The following is a 24197-nucleotide window of genomic DNA, read 5'->3' as shown; positions in this document are numbered from 1 at the left end:
ATGCATGTAGCAAACAGATACAATCTTCCCACCAAACAGATTGTTGTCACTCCATGCAGTGCTGGTATGTAAGTTTTTTAAAGAGCCAATTACAATACATGAAGAATTATTTGTTATGTTTGTAAATACCAATCATTTCAGTTTGTTGAGGTCATGAATGAATTAAACTGTCTGACTTGCATATCTGTGTTCCATCCATTCTGTTTGGATTTCGGGAGGCTGCCATTAAAGTGTAATTGCTACTTTCAGTAAGACATTTTACTTTTTGTTTTGTTTTAATGTAACTGGGGGAAAAATGGACAATGGATGGCTTGGGGCATCCAGAGCAGGACACAATTATTCACCTGTAAGTCTCCACTTGGAGTCCATTGATAGTGACTGATAGTCGTTACTATCTGATTGCAGTTTGGTGGCGTATGTGAAATCAATTGTTGATTTCAGCTCAGTTCAGTTCCTAATGGAACCAAAAACGAGCAGACAAAAAAGTCAACCATCAGTTGGCAAAAATTATTCCCCTTTATAGCAGTCACAATTGAGAGGCCAAAGACTGGGCAGGCATGGAGACTGACCTGCCCTGCAACCCAAGCTGTCGAACACCAGACCTACTGAGTTGATGTCTTATTTTGTGGCCCTCGTTAACAAATTCAGATTCTGCGGAATGCAAGCTTTCCTTAGAAATAAAAAGGGAGTTCAGTCCTTGTGGCTGTGTGAATAACCTTCTAAACTTGAACCAGATGTAATCCTGAATCTGAAGACAATTGGAATCAATAGCTTTCAGAGGGACGTGAACTCTTCTCCCCTCCCTGTCCCTGTTGATCTCAAAGGAAAGTTTGCACTGAAATCAAATTATAACACTTCTGTAAGGTGTGCAATTATACAGCTATTTTGTATAGACAGTTACCATAATAGTGTATGCAGATTGGGTTAATGACATGAAGATAGGCCGGATAAACAAAGGGTGAAATACATATTCCTCAATTTGCCCCATGTAATTTTTCTCCACATTGCTTTGCCAGATAAAAGTTTTTGTCCAAATTTCCAAAAGTTACCTCTAATTCTAGATGTTTCCACTCTCAAATGCCCAAGTTTAGACTCCAGGGACTGATTCCCATATATGTTGAGTGTCTGAAACTCACACTGAATTCAGTGAAAGGTGAGACTGTGTTTACCAAATGTCAATGTCAGGCCTTGAAGAGGCACTTAATGTTGATCTAACACTACTCCCATTACAGTCAGTGGTAAAACTACCATTGAGTGACAGCAGTTAACCCAATGGAGAGTGCTTTCAAAACCCCAGCCTAGGTATCTTCAACAAGATAAAGGAACCCAAATGTAGAGGATGTTCTTGAAAATCTTGGCCTTTCATGTCTATGTAAGGGCATATTCTACTCTAATGGTGAGTGTGAACTCTGCTGTGGCTTGCGGGTAGCACAGGTCTAAATTTGTAGGCAAGGCAGAGATCATAATTGAAGATTTAATTTGGCTTTGTCCACAGAATGAATTTGACTCCCCTGCTTTAATCCAATGGGGGCTCTTGCCTGTTCTGTGTTTAAATTAGAGAATTTAGTCTCCAGAGTTGTCAGTCCCACTCTATTTACAATCACTAATGTCACTGCAAAGCATTAACGTTTTAAAAATGAAATAAAATGTTGATACTCACATTTCCTTAGTGTATGCCACAGGAAGTTCCCTGAGCTGTACTGTTCCAATACCAATCCATATGAGATGATTAACTGGGTACATGATTACATTTAGGGACTAGTTTATCCTGAACCAAGTGAATAAAAAAGTCCATGTCTTTCAGTGGATGATTGGAAATATTTTGTTTAGGCCAACATCAATTCTCCTACCAGTTGCTATCTTCCCATGATTGATTAATAATAATTATTAATAAATACTTTGTACTTCAGTATCATGCTCCATCCAAAGATCTCAATGTACTTTATGAACTTTCATTACATGTCACCACCCGTGTGAGTTGCATTATATTCAAGACAGGCAAATTGAGGCACAGAGCAATTACATCAGTTGCCCAAGGTCAAGATTAGAGGCCTTCACTATTGATGCTTATTGGGAGAAAGGATGGATGTGACAATAAAAGGATTTCTGTTTAAAGAAAACAGTTTTTAGTTATTTGGGGCCCAGCACACCTTTAAATTTAGCTAGAATGGGAGAAAGTAGTAAACAGATTTTTAAAACAAAAAATCTTCAAAATGGTGCTAGGCTTCATCTATTTTAAACAGTTTTCTGCCTCCAGTCAAAGAACAGCAACATGGGATACATGTCTTTAAACTTGAGACAAGGGGTGAAATCATGGTCCCATTGAAGTCAGTGGCAAAACTCCCACTGGCTTCAGTAATGTCAGGTTTTCAGTCCAGGATTTTTGAGACCCTGGGAATGTTGTAAACATGTATGACAATCCCACAAGCAGGGAAGAATGAATGGGCATGATACTAACTAAGCCCACTTAAATCAATAGTAAGTGTCCCTAAATGTAGCCATTCTGACAGAGCCCTCCCTCCCATCTCCACCTTCTCAGTGAGTATTGGTATAAGTGCTAGTGCAGATTTTATCTCTGCAAAAGTAGCTGTGGGCCAGTAATTTAGAGGGAGCAACAGCAGTTGGAAAAGAGACTTTATTTGATATGAGCTGTAATCAGTCTCTCAGTAAACAGCGTGGAAAATTCTAGTAGAAGTAAACTCTTCAGGAAATAATATACAGAACCAACCATTTTATAAAGTGCTTTTCTTTCTATCATTCATACCCATGTGCCCAGCTTTCAGGCAGGTTAAGTTTTATTATTTATAGTTCTTTGAAGGCCATTTTAAAAGAAAATAACTTTAATTTGTTTATAGGTTGTCAGTACTGCTCATAAATATCCATCCGTCCACCCCGAGACCCGCCATTGGACAGCTCTGACATTTGCTGTGTTGCATGGACATATTCCTGTAGTTCAGGTATTACTGTATTTCCCTACCTGCATCTCACTTTTTATTTATCCAGTTGGGTTATAATCTGCATCCATCTCGAAACTGGTACCCTTGTCATATTCATATTGGTTACTACTTTTATAATTTATATAGTCACCCCTACATCCAAATCTTAACCAATATGAGGCTTAACTAGGACAATTTTAAAGTATAGTTGCATCAAAGAAAGTCTTTCAACTCCTCGTGTTCCTTTCTGACCATTCATTGCATGTGTTTGTTTATTCATTCATTACACTTTCTTATCACGTGTATTATAATACTCTAATAAATGCAAATGTTATTATTTCTGAAAAAAATCCTCTGCTCTGTTCCTTAGTCAGAGAAGTGCTCAATCACCTTTTCCAGGCAGGAAATAACATGTGAATAAGTTGGTTCTGTGGTATGGCATATCAAGGGTTGAGATGGCTTATTCTTTAAAGTAATTGTATAGTCATGGCACGACTGATGGATCACCAGATAAAGGAGATCTAGGGTAGGGATGACCATAGGCAGGCTGAATGTGTCCCCTTGGAATCTCTAGTGCTGTCTGTGGTCACCTTCATCTTTATTAATAATAATAGAAATGTATTCCAGGAGACTGCAGGTTTCAGCATGCATTGCTGCAGCTTCCTCTGAAACCTTCTTGTCCCTTCTGGAAAGAGATCTCTATTAAAGGTGGAGACAGCTGAAATCGCATCCATTTTATAAAAAGTACACGTCTCTGTGGGGCTCCAGACAAGTTGTCAGTGAGGTTGTCAGTTGAGCCAAGCTTGAGTGTGTTAGTCGAGCGCATTGCTTCACACCACTGATCTTATGCCCAGGTCAGGGACACTGGGTAATCCATACGCGCTTGGCTCTGGAATATTCACTATCACTCCAGCCGTTGGACAGTGTATGACGAGTGAAAAAAAATGAATGGAATAATAGAAGCAAAATTTGCATGTTGCCTGTCTTCACTGCATCCTGATGCGTGGATAACGAGAAACATTAGATTGCAGTTCCTCACTATTCGTAAACTCTGAATTCTGTGATGTCACCAACAATTCTCAATGGTGAATTTTCTTTATAGCTGTTGCTGGATGCTGGAGCAAAGGTAGAAGGTTCTTTAGAGCACGGCGAGGAAAATTACTCGGAAACTCCTTTGCAACTAGCAGCAGCTGCTGGTAAGGACTCTTCTCCTGTGGGAATAAACTCTTCAAGTGAAGAATGTGACTTAGTTGTATAAATATAGGAATTTTTAAAAAATAAAAATCTCTCTTGGCATACAGGAAATTTTGAACTGGTGAGTTTGTTGTTGGAGCGAGGTGCTGACCCCATGGTAGGAACAATGTACCGAAATGGAATTTCCATGACGCCACAAGGTGACATGAACTCTTTCAGTCAGGCTGCGGCACATGGACACAGGTAGGATGGGAATGGGTCTGGCTGTGTGGAATAAGTATGGTTGGCCTGAAAAACTGACATGGGTGGACTGACATCTGATCTTCACTGTTAAAATTGAATCATACTGCACACGTGATGTGGACTGTTTGACAGTCCGGTGTGTACAAGAGACTGAGATTGGGTTTAGAGATTTGTGTTAGCATGTGATTTTGATCAATCTGAGGCACACACTGCATTTTCAGCATGTGGAAATGGAAGCAAATGCCTTCTGAAGTGTGGCAGTTTGTTGTTTACAAAGTTATAGTCAATGTGGAAGTGCCAGTGCATGCTGGAGACTTCCCCCTGAATTTATTTGCACATTTCTAGAGGTACCTGCTACAGCCATAACTGTGATTAAACAAAGCTTTTATGATTAGTATTACAGTATACTGATATTTTTGCTTGTGTTAAGATTATGTATGTGTCTGGAGACAGCGTGTTGGTAGCGTGTTATAAATTTAAAAATGAATTAAATGAACAACTGTTATGTATGATCAGTTATTTGTGCCAAATCCAGGTACTAATTACAATGTTATGGATCAGTATTAGGACCTTCACATTCATACTTTTCTACTTGTAGCCTTCCAGAGGAACGTAGATGCAGGTTAGAGACAGTATCTACATTATATTTGCTTAGAGAAAAGCGCTAACAATCTAATGATACGCTATGCAGCTGTCAGGGCTGGTTCAGGCAATGCTGCCCATCTGCAGCCAAAGAGCAGTCCCCTGCAGGAGTAGGGTGGGGTGGGGAGGGAGTTTGTAAAAATGCCTGTGTGGTGCCTAATGGGGTGGAGTGGGAGATGCTTCATGCTGTCAGAGAGAACTGCAGAGCAATTTCCCTTGTGGAAATCAAGGCTTCCCCCCCTTTATTATGACACCAATTGAGACATCTCAGTGGTTCACACACTCCCCATCTCCCAGCTAGTTTTACAGGAATGCTCCCTCTATTGTTCCTCTACCCACACATCTCTACCCTCCATTCCCCAGGACATACTGCTTATTCTCCCTCCCCACCCCACCCCACATTGCCACTTATCCCTACCCTGTGCTTAATTTGTGCCAGGGCTGAGCCCCGGTTCCCATAGGCCTGGCAGTTCCTAGTCCCAGCACCCCTGGGCTTGTGGTACCAGTTATGAAAGTAAAAAATATGCTTGAACCCCAGCACTTCCTTCATTACAAATTAAGTGCTGCCCTACCCTGATTCTCCACACAACACCACTACACAAGAACTACTCTTCTGAAGCCTATGGGCTTACACTGGTCTAAACCTGGTGGGAGTGGAGTATCCAAATCCATACTGCTGAGTTTTGAGCTTTGCGGCTCAGGGAAATGACTTTGCGGCTGGAGTCCCAGCTTTGCTTGAACCTGCGCTTCCAGATGTAGTTGGATGATTAGTAGCTCCAGCTTTACCAAGACTGCTGTGACTGTTAATTGAGAGTAATGGTGTTTTCCATGGTGTTAGACAGTTCCCTTTTTCAAGTTTCATCTCTATCTGTTATTTGCTTCTAACTGCATCTTTTGTGAAAGGCACTAAAGAGTTTCTAAAGACAACCCCATTTCCCCATAGTCTGGGATAGATTGGAAGCCTGTGTGGAAAAACCTTGGCAGAATCCTTTAACAGTCACTGCTGGATCATAAGTTTCTGTTTTAAGTTTCTGCTGCACATATGACATTTGAACAGTGCTCCTGCTGGTCCTTAGAACAATGGAATCCACCCAGCAGCTGCGATGCAGGCACAACTCCTGAAGTGGAAGGAGTATTGCCTGCATAAGGACTGCAGGCACTGAGCACTATGTGAATTAACACTTTCTACAATAATTCCGGATTGGCCTTCTTGCCCTGTTACAGAAAATGTCCCACTCAGAAGGAAAACACAGTAGCTAACTCCAGTTTTCTCTCCTTCTTGCATTGTGGCTGACAGGAATGTGTTTCGTAAGCTGCTTGCTCAGCCAGAGAAAGAGAAGAGTGATATTCTGTCCCTGGAGGAAATACTGGCTGAAGGAACTGACTTGGCAGATGCTGCACCAGCTCCTTTGTGTGCCAGCCGCAACAGCAAGGCCAAACTGAAAGCACTGAAAGAAGCCATGTACCACAGTGCAGAGCATGGATATGTGGATGTCACCATTGACATAAGGAGCATAGGTCAGTCTTGATGTCCTCTGCACTTTGTCTCCCAATGGTCATGTGTGCTTTGGTGGGCACAATGCCTGTCACTCCCACTGACTACCTTTGAATGTTCCTGAGTTTTATGAAAGCAATAACTGGGGGGGGGGACTTTCAATGTATGTGGGAATGCAGAACGGGGGAAGTAAGTCAGTATAAATTGGGTTCAAAGCTGTGATTCTTGGAGGATCCATGAAGTCCGTTTTATTTTAATGCTGAGGAGCCATGGCTGACTGAGGTAATATTCCCAGTGTGGCGTGTTTTGCTTTTCTTTTCACAGTCATGTATGCCACGCATCACAAAATGTGGCAATTCTCACATATTTAGGCAGATTTCTTTCTGTTGTGTTCCCTCATGAAGGGGGTTGAAGGGTCAGCCACATGCTCCAATTTGGCGTATTCTAACAGCGTTCTTCAGAAGCACATTGGGCAGTTGGGTGGGAGTCACTGAGCATGAGCCACATGCAGCGGTAGTCACCCCCTCACATGGAGGTGCTGGAGAGCTGATACACCAGGCCTTTTCAGCCCCAGTACTTGGTAGAATGCCGGGCATGCCTCATTTGTTCAAAATGCTTCAGCTGCTCAGCTTTGTAGGCTCTGGCCCTTGGTGGAGCTCAATAAACACTTTGGCTCAAAAGAAAGGATGAATTGCTAGGACTGGCTTCTTCGCCTCTGCTTAGCTAGGTGTCCAACTAAAACAACTGGGCAGCTGTGCCATCACTACATGCACCAGCTCTCACAACCACCCACCTGCTTTCAAACACCACGCTCCTTTCAGAGCCCTGAGGAACTGGCCTCCTAACGATCAGAGAACCGTCTCCTTTTTGCTGAATGCAACCCTCTGTCAGCCGACGGTCAGGGCAGTGTGTGTGTGTGTGTGTTACCGGGAAAAGGTTTAACATCCGTGACTTTACCGCTAGGGCCGGGGTCCCATCGCGGAGGGCAGCCAACAGGCTGACAGACGCCCCAGAGTTTATAGGAAGAGCTTATTACATCTCAGGTTTCAGCTGCTAGGATACAGGATCCCTTCGCAGCGGGCAGTCTAGGGAAGACTGAGAGATGCCCCAATGGATCTGTCACCTGGGAGTGACACGATCCAAAACGCCCAAGCTCTTTCTGTACCTGTCCCTTATGACCGGCTGAAGTTCTTTTAAATTGTGCTTGGTTCTGTTACAGCAACTGAAGGAGTCAGGTTAAAACTTAAACAGTTACAGGTTTATTAAAGAAGCTTATAAATCATATGGTTACAATGGCTATTGCTCTATTTCTTAACTGCTAGCAAATATAGATCTTAAAAATGGTTACAAAGAAAATAAAGATAGAAAATAGAAATAATGGTACCAAGTGACAGCTTAATCTTTAAAGAGCTCTAAGTCTATGTGTACACTTAAGACAAAGGACTACATCCAGGGACAATTTTTACCCCCTTCTGTGCCTCTCGACTCCAGCGGTTTAAGCCAGGGCCGGTCCCTCAATTCCTAGGAAAGACGAATACAAGGTGGGCGTCTCCTTGGAACCTCGGGAGGTCAAACACCTAACCCGACCAGCAGATAGATGGTAGATTGACACTCAGAGTAAATGTGCTGCTGGACCCATATTTATACCCATAGGGGTCTGTATCCTCTTTCTTATCTAAGATGCCAAATTGTGTTGGTCCGTTTTGTGGCGCCAGTTCTTACAAGCAAATTTTAACTTAATTTACACTTGCAAGAGAGAGAACTAAATTGTGAGTACGAGACATTTTTTTACTGGGCGAGAGATTCCTCCCCCCTCGGACAGCTGTGTGTTCGTATCAATCTGGGTTTCAGTCAAGGGCACTCCTCGGCAGCCTCTTGGTCAGCAATTGGCGTATCTCTGTTTACAGCCATTCACAGTCACAGCAGCCTGCCATATCCGGAGCCTCCTGTTCAAGGCTTTTACTGCTCTGTGTGCCCTGCATGCTCCAGGCAAGCAAAGATGGATGTTACAGGGGGGTTCCTGTCTGGCTACACTCTCCCAGAGGGGGAGAGAGGCAGTGATTTGTTCAGTGAACTAATGGCGTAGCTCTGCAGCCTCTTCAAACACCTTCTCCAGGGGCAGTCAGTCAGTGCTCAAGGAAACCATTTTGTTCTGATTGTTGACTCTTTTACCACATGTGTGAATCAGTGCTTAGTGAGAGACCAAAAGACTTCTGCTGCCAATCGTGCCTCTGAGCAGCATATCCAAGAACACCGAGTCCTGTAATCCCATCACATGGAGCATGATTTCCACTCTGAGTTGCAGTTTATAACAGGTTTGCATACACTCCACCCACAGATGGATGGAATGGTTGTGCAATTGGTTTAGCAAAGTACTGCCTACTAAGTGAATGTCAGAGGTGCCCATGGGAGCGGGCAGGGGAGGACTGGACGCAAGGGCCTGCCCACTTGTTGTGGTGGAAGGAAGTAGTGGGCATGCAGCACCTCTGAGGAACCAAGGTCTGTGGTGTAGACATGAGAGCCTCAGAGGGGAGGGGTATGTTTGTTCTTGCACTCTTCCACGAGTGTATCCCACCAGTGAGTGTGTGTTACTGGTCTCACGCTGCCAGAGGCTTGGCTGGTTAGTTCAAGCTGTAGTAGCGTATGCTTTTTAATTCTGGAAGTCACCAGTTTAATCCCTGGTGTGTCTGTCTAGATCAGTGGTTCCCAAACTTTTTGGCATCACGCCCCCCTTTTTGATTTTTGAAAAACACACACACACACACACACACACTAGCAGAACTTGTTGAGCAAAAAAAAAAAGGAAAAAAGGAACTGAACAGAGTAGCAAAACTTGATGTGGGGGGGAGGCTGGGTCGCCTCGTGCCGCCCCTGGAATTCCTTCATGCCCCCTCCAGGGGGGCACACCCCCCAGTTTGGGAACCCATGGTCTAGATAATGGCCATCACACAGGCTGGACTGCAATCCATTCCTTGATTACTATGTTTTGGACTAATTTAACTGCCTTCCGCTACTGCATGTTTTGTAGCAATTTCTTTTACATTCTTAAAGTGCAGTGGTGTGCTGACAAATAAAACAGGTCCTTCTTATCATATATATATATAGTAGCCCAGTGTCTGAGAGTCTGTAACGCTGAAATGCTGGCTGTTCCCTCTGGGCGGCGCTGTTGCCTGAGTCACGTCCTTCGCCTCCCACTGTGGTGCTTGGCTGACTTCTGCACCACTCAGCTGGGCCGCCGCGGGGGAGCAAGTGGCGCAAGCGGCCATTTGGGCCCCGCACTCCCCATGCAGCACCCGTGTACATCACCTTCATGCCCCCCTTCGTCTCCTGCTGTGGCACTTGGCTGACTTCTGCGCCACTCAGTCGGGCCGCCGTGGGGGAGCCCAAACCGTCGCTTGCTTCCCCGCGGTGGCCCAGCTGAGCGGCACAGAAGTCAGTCGAGCACCACGGCGGGAGGCGAAGGGGGTGGGGCGGTGACGTGCAGCGTAACAGCGGCTCCAGGCTGTTTGGGCTCTGCGGTCCCCCGACTGAGAGGCAGGAGGGGAGGAGAAGAGAAAGAAAGAGATAGAGAGAGAGGCAGGAGGCGGAGGAGAACTGAGAGAGCGGGGGGAGGCAGTAGAAGGAGGAGAGAGAGAAAGAGAGACGGAGTGAGAGACCGGAGGCTCAGGAGAGAAGACTGACGTGGAGGAGAGACCTGAAAATCCCGTCTTATGATGGGCTAATTGGCTAGTATCAACATAAGTGGAAAAGCATGGTTTGGAGGAGTGGCGAGGAGGATCTAAGCATTTTCCTCTCCAGGTCACTAGTTCAAATCCAGCCAAAGCCAACACTAACTAAATATTTTTCAGCCTGATGGCTCTTTGGTATCCCACTGCAAATGAGTGCAGTGGCATAAATGAGGTTCCCTGTTGGAGTCAGTATCACAAATCACAACTGGAGTGAAAACTAATTGGTTCAACTGAGAGGCTAAATAATATTACTTAGCTCTTGTTTCGTCAGTAGCATAGTCACCGACTCTGTGGGTGTTCTGGGCTACAAGCAAGCACCCACTGGAAAAAAATTGGGATGCTCTGCATCCGTAACTTAGCAGTAGGTGGCAGGCGTACTTACATGGTGTGCAGTGAAACCAGAAGGCACAAAGAGGCCACTGGCAAAACCAGAAGTCAACACCTTTGATTAGTAGGTCTCAAAATATTTCACACACTAATAAATGTATCCGTACAACACCCTCTGTGGGGAAGGGGGGGAGGTGCCATTATCCCCATTTTATAGATGGGGAACTGAGGCACACAGGGACTATGTGACTTGCCTGAGGTCACACACAAAATTTGTAGCAAAACAAGGAACTGAATTTGGGATTAGATGATATCTTATACTTGGAGGCATATCCCTGCAGTTGAGGGTTAAGACCTAGTGATGGACATTACTTAAGGAGGAAAAATAGGAGGTTGAATTCTAGGGCTTTCAATTTGGCATCATTCACAAGCCCTTCAGTCACACAATTAAAGAATAATTTAACTATGCCTCATTCTGTGATGATCTGGAATATACACATACCTTTAGCATTCATCTTTTTGTACAGGGGTTCCCTGGACACTACACACATGGTTGGAGTCTTTGCGAACTTCCTTTCAGCAGCACAGAAGGCCTCTCATCCAGTGCTTGTTGAAGGAATTTAAATCTATTCAGGAGGAAGAGTACACTGAGGAGCTCATCACACAAGGATTGCCTTTGATGTTCGAGATACTGAAAGCAAGTAAGGTAAGAGACATTCTGGCTTCTGAATAAATTAACACAACCCTCCCCCCGCCATAGTATTACACAGATCTCCTGAAACTCATTTCACTGTGTGAGATTTTCTGTATTTGTTTCCTGGTTTTCAAGTACAGATGTGTGGGTTAAAAAAAATAAAGACAGCTATATACATCTACTGCTAGGACAGCTGAATACTGACGCTAACAGTGAGCAGGAGAGACAACAGAAGCCAAAGCCTAGTGGTAAAATTAAAGTCACCAGGGTCAGTGTAGTACAGCAAGAGATGTTGATAGCTGTGTCACCCAAGGTCAGTATCTCTCTCTAGCTGGCTTTCTAGAGCCATACAGCAAGGTTAATAATTATATTTGCTTTGGATTTCTTGAGCCAGTTTTTGGATCCAAATATTATCCTCTCCCAAACCTTTCTGCCCCCATTGTGGAAGATTTTGTGAGGACTTTTACAACCTCATTAGATCCTATTTAGGTCAGAGAATATCAATTTCTTTCCCTTTAAAATCCAGCAGAAAAAAACCTTCCACTATCTTGGAGGCCTAATGTGCAGGCAAAAACACCTTCAAAATTCTTCTATATGTCAGCATTAATGCTCCCACCCAATATCATTTCTTTAGTCTGACCTTTTTTGACCCAGACAACCAAGCTTTTATGAGGTACATACAAGTATGCAGCTACAAGAGAGCAGGGGCAGGTGTCCAGGGACAGTGGAAATATCTTTCTCCAATGAAGGCCGGATATTTTCTTTTTAAGCTTGATTCAGCCAAAATTAGCTTCTGAGCTGTTCCCATTGACTTCAAAACACAACAGGTTTCTCTCCTGGAAAATCCCAATAAAGCTCAATCTATTATCGATAAGAAGCAAGTATGTTAGTGGCCAAATTGAGAAGCAGCAGGAGTCTGATACGAAAAATATTTGCTTATTATTTGAATTGTTGACGATGGTGTCCATTAGCAAGGTCCCCATTGCTTGTTTGCATGAGAGCGAGTAACATTTCCCACCTACCTCCTGAACACCAACGTAGGCAGTGTATATTCTGCAGTACCTGCAGCAGCAATTTAGTTAATGTTAAAAGACCTAGATCTAAGGCTATGCCTACACTGCCGAGAAAATTTGGAAAAAGATATGTAAATTGTGGTTCGCAATTTCCATATCTTTTTCTGCTTTTTTTCTGAAAGAGGCTTTTCCGAAATTTGGCCCATCTTCACAGGGCCAAATTTCAGGAAAAAACTCCTCTTTTGGGACATTCCTTATTCCTCTCACTGTTCTGAAAAAGTGGACGCGTTCCTTGGACATGGCAGAACTTTTCCGGGATACCGGAGGTATTCCGGAAATGCTCTGCAGTCTAGATATAGCCAAAGTCACTGAATAACAAAAGATGGCAGTTGGTAGGAAGCCTAGACACAGATGTTGCCTACATTCCACTCCAGAAGGGACCAGGGCTCGGGCTCAAATATATATTCCTGTTTGAGTGAATTCCAGGGGCGAGGGCCTGTTACTGAGATCAGCCTGCCTCAAGTTCCTATGCGTTTCAGCTTTGAAAATTAGTTTATGCTGGATTGGTATCTGTGGAGGATTCCAGAGATAGTTCCAAGAAATTATTCTAAGCTCTGAAACATGTGGGCGCCTAGTAGGCCTAATGCATATTTACCCAGCACCTGACAGCAAGATGCCTGAGGTAAAACTAATTGGACTCAAACTATTAAGGGGATCATTTAGGAACTGTAATCTGGGAAGGGGGATATGATAAATTGTTGTTTTGTTGTGGATGACTGCAGCCAAAGCCAGTGGTTTTCACATGATCATCTTTAAAATAATGTATGTAGACGAGGAGTGGGCAAATAACAGCCTGTATCCAGTCTGCCAGAGTTAGCCTCTGGTAGGCCACCACCACTATATTTACCCGTGCCTCTGCAGCTATGGGCAATTGCAGCTCCCATTAGCCAGGGATTACCATTCCCAGCCAATGAGAGCTTCAAGAAGCGATGTCCCGGCTCATGCTGCTTCCAGCAGCTCCCATTGGCTGGGAACAGCGATCCACTACCAACAGGAGCGACAGTCACCAGTACCTGCAGAGGCACAGGTAAATATAGTGGTGACAGCCTGTCATGGGCTAACCCTGGCGAACCACTGCTGTTTTATTGGTCAGTCCCGATGTACACAGAATTAAACCCTTCTGATGTGTTAGGTCTTTGGAAGTCTCTGTCTTGAGAATTGTTCTGCTTTGTCACAATGCCTTCTTGTTATGCTTTGGATTCACTTTAAAGCCAAAAAAGATAGGGGTGGAGCAGACCCTGAAGCCCTCTTCTGGAGGCTTGCGGCCTTGCCATACCCTGTTCAACAAACCATAGAGAAGTCCTCCAGGAAAGATAGAGTGGTACAAAGGATGTAACAAATCAGGGCCCAGCAAGCCAGTTAAAAGGAAGCTGTTGGGCCAGAGTAAGGCAGTTCCTCCATGGAGCTTAAGGGGCTCATTTGGGGTAGAGATCTGGGTTGCAGGAGGGCTGCCACCTCTAGGAGTGCAGGAACGGGCACTCGGCTGAAAGAGGGCCACTTGCCTGAGCTGAGTGACACCCTATTAAAGGGGGAAACAACTGAAATAGCAGAAAAAGCCAGCAAGAGATAATACACTATTCAGCTTCCCTCCACACTCTGTATACTCATATCATTTCATGCTCTTAGCTGTTCAGTGAATCACTGTAAAGACTTTTAAGATGTCTGCCAATGGCAAGAATTATGGCCATCACCTTGTCCAAATGGGCTTTTGTGAACAGCTCCTGCACAGAGAAAGGATCGAATATATTCAATGGCTACGTCTACACTGGCATTGTTTTCCGCTAAAAGCATTTTTGGAAAAGCATGTCTAGATTGGCAGGATGCTTTTCTGCAAAAGCACTTTTTGCGGAAAAGGGTCCGTGGCCAATCTAGACACGCTTTTCCATGAAAAAGCCCCGATCGCTATTTTCGCAATCGGGGCTTTTTTGCGGAAAACAGTACTGTGCTGTCTACACTGGCCCTTTTGCGCAAAAGTCTTTTGGAAAAAGACTTTTTGCCCGAACGGGAGCAGCATAGTATTTCCGGAAAAGCACTGACGATCTTACATGAGATCGTCAGTGCTTTTCTAGAAATTCAAGCAACCAGTGTAAACAGCTGGCAAGTTTTTCCGCAAAAGCAGATGATTTTGCGGAAAAACTTGCCAGTCTAGACACAGCCACTATGTATAAGGCCTTTTGTGTTTAGTATTTAGTTTGTTTAACATTTCTTGGCAAATTATCAGAGTTTATTACAAAAATTGAAAAAATGTTTGGAGTTTTCCAGAATAAATATTAGAGTAGATGTGACACTTACTTGTGCTTCTTTTTAAACTTTCAGGAAAGCCCCTTTTGTTCTGAAATGCAGACACAGGTTTTTTGTTTTCAACCTATTTTATCAAGAAAAATAATTAGCTAACTTTTATTTGCTTTGAATGCTGACAGCGATTTATGCTGTCTGTAAAGCTAGTAACATGTCCGTGGCAGGCATGGGACTGTCCCCAGCATATACATCAGCAACTAATTCCAGGAGTTCTACTATGGCTCCCCATGCCAGATGGAGAGATGGGTGTTCTCAAAAACAATAGCTCAGCAACCTGGGAGTTGTGGCATTTCTGAAATTTGGATAAAAATAAGTATCAGTTGAATAATGGCTTTTATAAAACCCAGGCAATTTTTGGCAATACCAAAAATAAAAGGATTTAAGAATATTGGAAGGCGCTGATTTTCATAAGTGCTGGGGAATGCTTCACCCCCAGGTCTGCCCCAGGCTCCAACATCTTCCACCACAGCCCCACCCTACCCCACCTCTTCTTGCTCCACCCTCACTCTGCCTCTTCCTGCTCAATGCCAGCCCATCCCAAGCACGCAGTGTCCTCACTCCTCCAGCCTCCTGAATACTATGAAACAGCTGATCGTGGCAAGCGGGAGGTGTGGAGAGGACAGGGGAGGTGCTGATTCATGGGGCCCACCAGCAGGCGGGAAGTCCTAGGAGCTGAGGGGGAGATGATAGAGCGGCTACCGGTGGGTACTCACCCCACTTGCATACTCCATGCAAGGGCAGAGACTGTTGCCTCCATGCACCACCAGGGATGGAAATCCACACACTGAGAGGTGGGGAAGGAGCATGGCTATGGTTTGGACTCTGCCCCACAATTTGTAGAGCCAAGGAGCTGCAGAGAGGGTGGCATGGTTTATCCAAAGGGATGTGCCCTCCCGTGTGTGCTGTGATCTCAGGGAGGTATTGTGCCTCTTTTGCTAAATACCACAGGCTGGCCCCAAACATTTCCTTAAGTGTGCTGGGGAGTAAAAAATAAAGGTAAAATAAGTAGCTAGGAGACAGAAAGTCACTTAAAATTTCTTGGTCAATGTATAGTAGCATGTCCCATATGATGCGCATTATGATGTTTAATGTGTTGTACTTGAATGACAATTTATATTTAAGAATAGCAACACATTGCATTTCTATAAATAGTTCCATTTTTCCAGTAATCTCCAGCATTAATGAACTGAGCCTCATGGTGCCCCTGTAAAGCTGGTAAATCTTATCCTCATTTTGCAAATGGAGAAACTGAAGCACAGAGAGGCATGCAGCCACATTTTCACCATGGTGCACTGCAGAGTGCTCTATACTGTGATAGGCTACTTATTAAAAGTATGGCCTAAGTGACTCTCCTGCAATCACTGAAAGCACAGAACAGAGTCATGAATAGAACCTGGTTTGGTTATGCCTATTCTTGTATATTAGCTGAAAGACCTTTCTTCCCCTTACTCAGACTGAGCCTGAGGAAATATTCCTGGAAGTTCCCAGGCCATCCAGTATATATCTAAACTGCACACTAACCCCGGGACTGTGGGAACTGGGCTTGTGAACTCGGTGTTTCCATACCTGTCCTTGAGCATCCACACTGCATTGTATATCTAGATTTACAGTTATTAGACCAGGCTCTCACAGCTGTGCTAGCAAGTCTACACACTGCACTATGCAACTCCTTTGACTCGGGTCTAGAGCTTGACTTGCATCCACACTGCAGAATGACAAAACTTGGACTTGAGTCCTATGTGGCTCTGGCCCCCCTCCCTAGCAGTATCCAGATTTTAGGATCCAGATGCCAACTTTCCAATGGAAAACTTGCAGCCAGGCAGAACTGCTCTCTCCGTTTGGCTGACTGAATGATTGCAGTTGGCATTCTCTGCTCCCCTTTAAACACCAAAATGCTGCTGCTGTTGAACACAGAAAGAAAAACGTATTTTTGGAAACTCCACCTTTGAAACAAAGAATGGAAACAAAAACTAGAAAAACAGGCAAGACGGGTGCGCATGACTGAGCTGAAATCCCAAATAATGTTTCGTCTCAGAAATCATAGGGGTAGAACAGTCAGTAAATGTTTAGCAATGCACTGTGGCAATTAGGGAAGATTTCCAAGGCAAAAATGGAAGTTAGGCACCTAGCTCCCATTGATTTTCAATGGGAGTTGATCTCCTAATTTCCCGTTATGGTTCTAAGCATCTCCTCCTTAGCCAATGCATAATACAGAGATGTTTCCATTCTGCTGAGAGAGAAATATCAGAATGCACAGAACATTCGTGTGCCCAGCCCCGTGGGGGAAGGCTGATAGTCAACATGAAACCTTCACCAAGCCAGGAACCAGAGGTACTAGAGAAAGAAGTACAGGCAGTCCCCGACTTATGTGGATCCGACTTACGTCGGATCCCTAGTTACGAACGGGGTGAGGCAACTCCCGCACATGCGCAGCAGCATTCCCGGGACTCGCTCACCTGGGTCCTAGGATCCTCCTCCTCCTCGGGCCGGCTCCGACTGCGGTCCCGCAGAGCTGCCGGGCAGAGGAAAAGTGCCTCCCCACGCCCGCTGCCTCCCCCCCACGGCCTCGCCGCCTGCACGCCCCCCCCTCTCTCCCTGCCAGCAACAGGCTGCCCCCTCCCCTGAGCAACAGGCTGCCGAACAGACAAAAGCAGCCTCTCTGCCCCTCCTCCCCTCTATACATGCCGGGCTCCCGGAGCGCAGCAGGGTCCCCGGGGCTCGCTCACCTGGGTCCTAGAATCCACCTTCTCCTCCTCTTCGGCCGGCTCCAACTGGCCTCTGCCTGCAGCAGCTGGCCACAGGGACAGGGATCCCGCAGAGCTGCCGGGCAGAGGAAAAGTGCCTCCCCATGCCCGCTCCCCCCCCCCCCACAGCCTCGCATCCTGCACGCCTCCCCCCTCCCCCCCTGCCAGCAACAGGCTGCCCCCTCCCCTGAGCAACAGGCTGCCGAACAGCAGACAAAAGCAGCCTCTCCGCCCCTCCTCCCCCTATACATGCTGGGCTCCCTGGGCAAACAAAGACTCCACCAAAACAAACAAAGTGCTGGCCTCATTGTGTTAGCAAAAAAAGGACCCTCCTCCTAGAACCCTGGGTGGTGTGTGGAAATAAAGCTATTAGCTCAAAGCATGGTGCAGAGCTGTTTGGTATTTGATGAGTTACTCCTTTAGTCCTGAGTTTGTCACAGGGACAGAAATAGATGTGAAATCTTCTGAACAGGGGAACAGACAGCAAAACAAACATTAGAGGGGAGTTAACCTTTCCCTATGCTATCCAAAACTAAAAAAAATGTTTGGCTAGAGTTTCCCCTACAATATGTACCAGTTCCGACTTACATACAAATTCAACTTAAGAACAAACCTACAGTCCCTATCTTGTACGTAACCCGGGGACTGCCTGTATCACCTAAAAGGTTTATAAATTTCCACTGAAAAGTGGATGTTTTCTAGGAGAGCGGGGACGTTTCCCAGCCATCTCTAAGCTTATGGTCCCCATCTTCTCACTACCTCTCCTTTCCCTTCTTTGGAGAGATTAGCTCCAGTAGAGGCTTTTGCCCAAAGCTGTCTTTGTGCTTGGGATAGTGCAGGGACTTCAGCTTGAGGTCGGTCCTAAATAATGGTGTGGGTCAGGAATACTGCTTTCATCCCCCAGTGTCCTTGTGCACCCATCCAAGGGTGCCTTTCATCTCTTAGCAGTGCTTGGATGCATGCTGTTGTGTCCTAGGAGCCGTTGCATACATAATGGAAGGCTCTTTCCGGCAGGTGGTAGGGGCTGGAGACTATAATAATTTTCATTTTATTTTTTGTATTGTAAAAGTTTGTACTAATTCAGCTAACAAAAAAATACAGTGCAACCTCTGAGTGATCCCTGGCCATGAGCAGTGACCGGTTTAGAGAATTACCAAGATGATTAGTGCAATTTAGTCTGAACTTCAGATAAATAAATGATGGATCTTTTTTCTGGGCCCTCAATTGATCTCTTAAACCAGGTTTCCCCACACTTTGGTAATTGCAGCGTCCTGTAGTGTTGTGTACCATCCTTTTCAGTACAGGTTGGACCTCTATCATCCGGGCTTCTGTAGTCTGGCATCATCTGTGGTCCAACATCCCCCTGGGTGCCCCCTGGGCCGTAGCACTCACAGGAAAAAAGCTGAGCCCCACACTCAGCAACTACTCCCCTGCCTTCCCAGAGCTTCCAGAAAGCTGCAAATAGCTTATTTGAGGTGCTCAGGAGGAGAGGGGGGAGGAGAATGGATGTGGCAGATGCTGGGGAAAGAAGCAGCGTGCTGCAGAGCCTCATGGCTGGGGGCCAGGAGCGCAGCCCCGCAGCTGGTGGCGGGGGTCAGGAAAACAGCCGAGAGGCTGAAGGGCTTGGTGTGCTCTAAGAGGGCTGCGCTTCTGGCCCCCAGCTGCAGGCTCCACAGTCACCTGTCTCTTCCTCCGAGCACTCCCCAGTCCCTGCTCGATCACTGTGGCCCCTCTGCTGCTGCTAGGGTGGAGCCCTGCAGCCTGTGGCAGCAAAGGGGCCAACATTGACTTCCCTTGGTCTGGCAGATTCCCTGGTTTGGGACCAGTCAGGTCCAAGGGTGCTGGACCAGGGAGCTACAACCTGTACTTCTGTGTCTAAGCAATTCAAAATGGCCAGCACCTGAGTCCTCCACACACATAGGTCTTGCATTCTCCATGTGAGAAGTGACTAACAGGTATGGGGTGGCATGCTAATAACAGATTGTTAACCCACTGTCACCATGTTTCTGTAGCATAGATTTATATTCATACTCACCCAGATTTGATTTTACCTCCTTCTATTCACATACTTGACCCAAAGGACATTGGAGCAGAGGTTTCACCGTGAATAAAACGTGCTGTGTATATGACACCTGTGTTATCAGAGACTGGATGCACTGTTTCTATGATACGCCTGCCCTCTTCTGGTTCATCACCCAGGGATTAGACTCAGCTCCTGGAGCTGTGGTGTCTGTACACAATACATGGCTGTGATGTAAAGAACCTTTTGAAACAGAATCTTGGCAGTTTTCCCAGCATCACCAGTGATTAATTCCATTTTGCCATGGAAAGGCCCACATCCGGTGCTAATAAAATCTATTTTGTTATGCAGTTTGTTGCCTCTCACTGTACACTCAACCTCTAGGGCTTCCCTCCATTACAGTTTTTGATGAATACTAATTATGTGTATGCCACTTAATTGTCTAGGAACAGCCCTCTAAAGTGACATTTAACCATTCTTCTTGCAGCTAATAAAAGTGAATTTTACAGCAGAAGTACCTAGAGAAAGATGAAAAGGTTCACAGAGATGGCAAAGAAAATCTTTTACTGAAGTGGGGATGTTTATCCAGGGAACAGAGACTGACAAAAAAGTTTCCGCATCACTTAACTCCATATGTTTCTTTTATGGTAGGGAGAAGTGTTGGGTAGAATAATCATTCTTTGCCTGCCATGGACTGATTTCTCAACAGATTGGTACACCCTGGTGATGTCTCCCTGCTGGAATTGTCCACTAAGGCCATCAGCAAACAGCATAGGGTAGAACTGCCTTCAGGCTACATTATATTTTGTCAGGGGTGGCCAGGCTTCACGCGGCTCTAGGATCCAGGAAAGCAAAAGTGGCTTAAAGGCATCTTTTCTATACATCCCTGTTCCCCTGAGCTGCACCATGTGTCTCCTCAAAGAGGAGGGATACTAACTAAAAGGCAGGGATTGAGAGGCCTAGAAGAATTGTTACCTTAGAATGTTACTTTTCTGTTTAGAAGGTCCGTGTCTACTGTAGGTTAGTGTTTGGGGGCCTGGTGGCAAACTGAGTCTTTTGGAGAGATTTGAGGGCCTAGCACATTGGGTTTAGCAGGAACAATGGCAGGAGACGGAAACCAGGGTGATGGGGAGGCTGGCATAGGTGGAGTTTGGGGCAGGAGAATGTGATTTAAAAACCAGACTCAAACCATACTCTAGGGCAGAGGTGTGCTGGGCTTCAGGGGAAAGGACAGGAATCATAATTTGTTAGCGAGACCGTGGAGGGGAGGTATAGGAGTGATATGGTCTCATCGACAGCCTTAGCAGCTGCATTTTGAACAGACTGAGGAAAAGCAGTATAGGAATGAATGAGGGTGTAAAAGAAAATCCTGACATGGACAAGCATCTTAGAAGTGAGAAAGAAAGAAGAGTTAAATTTTAACCTAACTGGATGCAAAAAAAGCAATTTGTTCCTATTATGGTTCTCTCATGGGAGGTGATTCTATGGGGACTGAATGCCCTCAATAGCTATTGAAAGTAAGTGTTGAGTGCTCAGTATCTCCAAAATTGTGCTCAACACTTCTCATGATCAGGACATAACATAGGACAGGATGAGGCAGGGAGCTCTAAGGAGCAAATTGTTTGGAATAGCCTTTTCTGAGCACTGCAGATCTTCAGCAAAGGGCTTTTGGAAGACCATCCACACATACTATCCACTGGCTGGTTCTACCCCCCCCCCCAACCCCTTTTGTGCTCTAGAACAGTGAGCAAGGGTCTCTGGTCTGGCAACTTCAGCTGTGTCTAGACAGAGAAACTCATTTTTCTCTCCAACCAATTCAATGCATGCGATCCCCAAAATACTGTAAATTGCTTTTGTTCTCTTCTAAAGAATGCTGTGAAGGCAGGAAGCTGCCTCTGTCCTTACAAAGCAAAATTTCTTACTGCCTCTCTATCCAAAATACCATCGCCATTAACTGGAGGAGCTGTGGTTCCCCCTCGCCTTTGTGTCAATTAACTCTTGGTTGGGGAATATCTTCATTATATCCAATGTCAAACTGTATTCCCCCTCATACCATATAGAAACACATCCAGCTCTGCTCCCAGCAACTGAATATCCATGGATGAAAGGAGATTGGCCTCAGTCCAGCTCAGCATCACACATGCTGGCAAAATCTTACCAACATCAGACTGCAGCAAAAAGACACATTGTTTGATCCTTCAATTTCAATGTCATCCTAGACAAAAGAAGCTCCTGCAGCCTTTACTTTCTAATCTTGTGCCAGGGGGACAGGAATAAGCTGATCCTATGGGGAAAAGAAGAATTTCCTCCCACAGTGTTGCATGATTGTGAAGGTATTTCACAGGGTGGGCTAGGTAACTATGGCACACACTGAACTATCGTATCAGTAATGCGAATGTCAGAAGGAATGTTGGACTTTTACTGGATTGTTTCTCTCTTCCGGTATGGCAATTGTCATGGACCGAGCGCCATCCTTAGTTGCCTGTGCTTAGCTCCCAGTTAGTTCAACAGGAGCCTTCCCCCACCCCACCCCACACACATCCAAGAGCAGAATTTGGCCTTAATTTTCTCTGTGCCAGCTATTTCTTACTCAGCAGCCCAGGATCATAGATTTCCATCAATGATGAAGGCCTCCTTTTATCTACCCTCTCTGCTGCTTCTTCCTGCCTGCTTTATTGTTAAAATCTGCAGGCTTCAGAGATCATTTCCAGTATCCACATCCCTCAAAGGCCAGCATATGTGTCACAGTCTGAGCTGCCTTGTTATAATGACTTTCCCCTTTCCCTTCCATGTCCTTGGTGTAAATGTATTGTTTGGGAACCAGTAATCTGAACTAGCAGTTACTTGCCCTCCTGTTGGTTTTTCAGATTAGAAATGTTTTGGCCTTTCAGTCATGTCTGTCAATCTTGTGAACTACTGATTGTATCAACAGCAAGCATATGTCTGGACTGCCCCCCAAATGAAAACTACTGACAGGGTTACAAATATGAAGTTCCACACTGGGTAAAATAGAATGATTTGTCTGGTCTTTGTTTTCTCTTATATTCTAGTCTATATAGAATTCTATGGTGCATTCATCAGTGTAGTATCTGAATGCCTTCCAGCAGTGCATTAAGCAATGTGACTGTGCATCTGTCATGTGTTGTTTGCTCTCTCATCTTCTCCCAGAGGGAAAAACGGGTGCAGTGGAGTGTCTTGTGTTGGTACCATGTGAGTTTATATATATATATATATATATATACACACACCTGTTACTTTCTGTCAAAGAAGGCAAGGTCAAAAAATGCACCTTGCGCTTGTCATGGGAAAGTGGTGAGGTTTGTGGAGGTCCTCGGTTCTTTGGGGAATTCATTCTGTAGCCTCAGACCACTCCTGGAGAAAGTTGTCTCTTGCGCAAACAAGCTTTACTTATATTATCGGAAGTTCCATTGTTACAAAGGTCTTCATCCCAGAGCTTTAGAAGATCTTTTAGAGACTTTGGCCCAGGACATAAGGATCTTTGACGTGAAGGACTGAGATCTTGAACTTAATTCAGTATTCTGTGGGAGGTAGGTGTGAAGAGTGGGAGACAGGTTGTTAGCCTGTGTTACTGAGGAGGTGATCTGCAGCATTCTGAACTAGTTGGAATTTCCTAAGTGCTGAAGGCTTCATGCCCAGATGTACTGCATTGCTGTAATCCAGCCATCGGGCGCAGAGGGCATGAATGACTGAAGCAAGGTCTTCACCAGGATGGGATCCTAATTATATGATCACTTTTCTATAAATCCATGTTCCCAGAAGAGATCAAGTTCCTAAGCCAGGCACACAAGCACCTGAGGGATTTGTTTTCATATATACATCCCACCCTGGTTTTTATTTGTGGACCTATGCTTAAATTCGACACTTTACGCCTAAGTTTGAACAAAGACTTTAATTATCTTACCCATTACAAAGATAGCTTCCCAAATTATCACCTCTAATATCATTAGCTCACAGACATTTACCTCCCCCCCCCCATCCCCCTTCTGTTCTGAAATTTGATTTGTCCTTTTCATATATGTTCATTTTTTTAATTGTATCCTTTGGTATATATGGTTGTGACAGTTTTCTTCCACTATTTGATCTGAGGAAGTGGGTCTGGCCCACGAAAGCTCATCACCTAATAAATCATCTTGTTAGTCTTTAAAGTGCTACATAGTCCTGTATTTTGTTTCAGCTACACCAGACTAACACGGCTATATTTCTATCACCATCAACCATTGTTAGTCACACAGCCTGGGCTACACAACTCCATGTTCTGACCTCCGTCCCTTATCCCCTTTCATCGCCTGCCCTGCTCCACTTTTCTTCATTGGGACACAACGTGTAAATCGAGTGCACAGCCAGGTAGTGTAACTTAGGCCCTGTCGACACTACAGCTTGTAGCCGGGTTTATAGTCAGTGACGTGACTCCCTCAAAACTCAAGATGTGGTTTGTGCCTGCATACCATATGGGTAATACTCTGTTAATAACTTGTAGCTGCTGACTGTGCTTTGCCCAGGTCTGTGGCCTAAGCTAGTACATAGCTGTCTTCCTGTAACCTATTTGTCACGCCATTTTTTGCAGTATAAATGCCCCTCCTCCCACACACACCCCACATCCCTGTGTAACTAGGCTGGCCAGCCCTTCTCCTTCCCAGTTCTCTGTGTGGTAGGACACTCTAGAGAGCAGTGCTCCACATCATGCTAGTGGTGCCGCTGCCGGGCATGTCATCCGAACACTCTATGCCCTCGTGAGGCACTAGGGGATAGCTGCCCAGCTTTCCCCATGATGCACTGGTATAA

At 45.2% G+C, this 24197-nt stretch overlaps 1 protein-coding gene and 1 long non-coding RNA gene across 9 annotated transcripts in view; one reads left to right on the top strand and one right to left on the bottom strand.

Annotated features, from left to right (window-relative positions):
• The window catches only part of ABTB3 (ankyrin repeat and BTB domain containing 3), a 282637-nt gene that overhangs the window by 227776 nt on the left and 30664 nt on the right, over nucleotides 1–24197 (top strand). For all 5 annotated transcript variants that reach the window (XM_075938314.1, XM_075938306.1, XM_075938330.1 and 2 more), the window contains 5 exons: nucleotides 2856–2957; nucleotides 4039–4132; nucleotides 4238–4373; nucleotides 6313–6533; nucleotides 11093–11271. In XM_075938314.1, coding sequence (XP_075794429.1) covers nucleotides 2856–2957; nucleotides 4039–4132; nucleotides 4238–4373; nucleotides 6313–6533; nucleotides 11093–11271 — 732 coding nt within the window. The remainder of the gene's footprint in view (nucleotides 1–2855; nucleotides 2958–4038; nucleotides 4133–4237; nucleotides 4374–6312; nucleotides 6534–11092; nucleotides 11272–24197) is intronic.
• Nucleotides 8142–17489, bottom strand: LOC102445945 (uncharacterized). 4 transcript variants are annotated; one of them, XR_012906357.1, is made up of 5 exons: nucleotides 17357–17489; nucleotides 14625–14697; nucleotides 11941–12120; nucleotides 11068–11191; nucleotides 8142–8770 (listed from the first exon to the last, which is right to left on the bottom strand). It is a non-coding gene; the product is annotated as an uncharacterized LOC102445945 (long non-coding RNA). The 4 variants fall into 4 exon arrangements; XR_012906360.1 differs by having other exon boundaries at nucleotides 11941–12095; XR_012906361.1 differs by lacking the exon at nucleotides 17357–17489 and adding an exon at nucleotides 17087–17273.

The sequence above is a fragment of the Pelodiscus sinensis genome, chromosome 1 (genome assembly GCF_049634645.1).
Source record: "Pelodiscus sinensis isolate JC-2024 chromosome 1, ASM4963464v1, whole genome shotgun sequence".
Taxonomy (NCBI): domain Eukaryota; kingdom Metazoa; phylum Chordata; order Testudines; family Trionychidae; genus Pelodiscus; species Pelodiscus sinensis.
The sequence above is the reverse complement of the archived record's forward strand: the minus strand, read 5'-3'. Positions and strand labels throughout refer to the sequence as shown.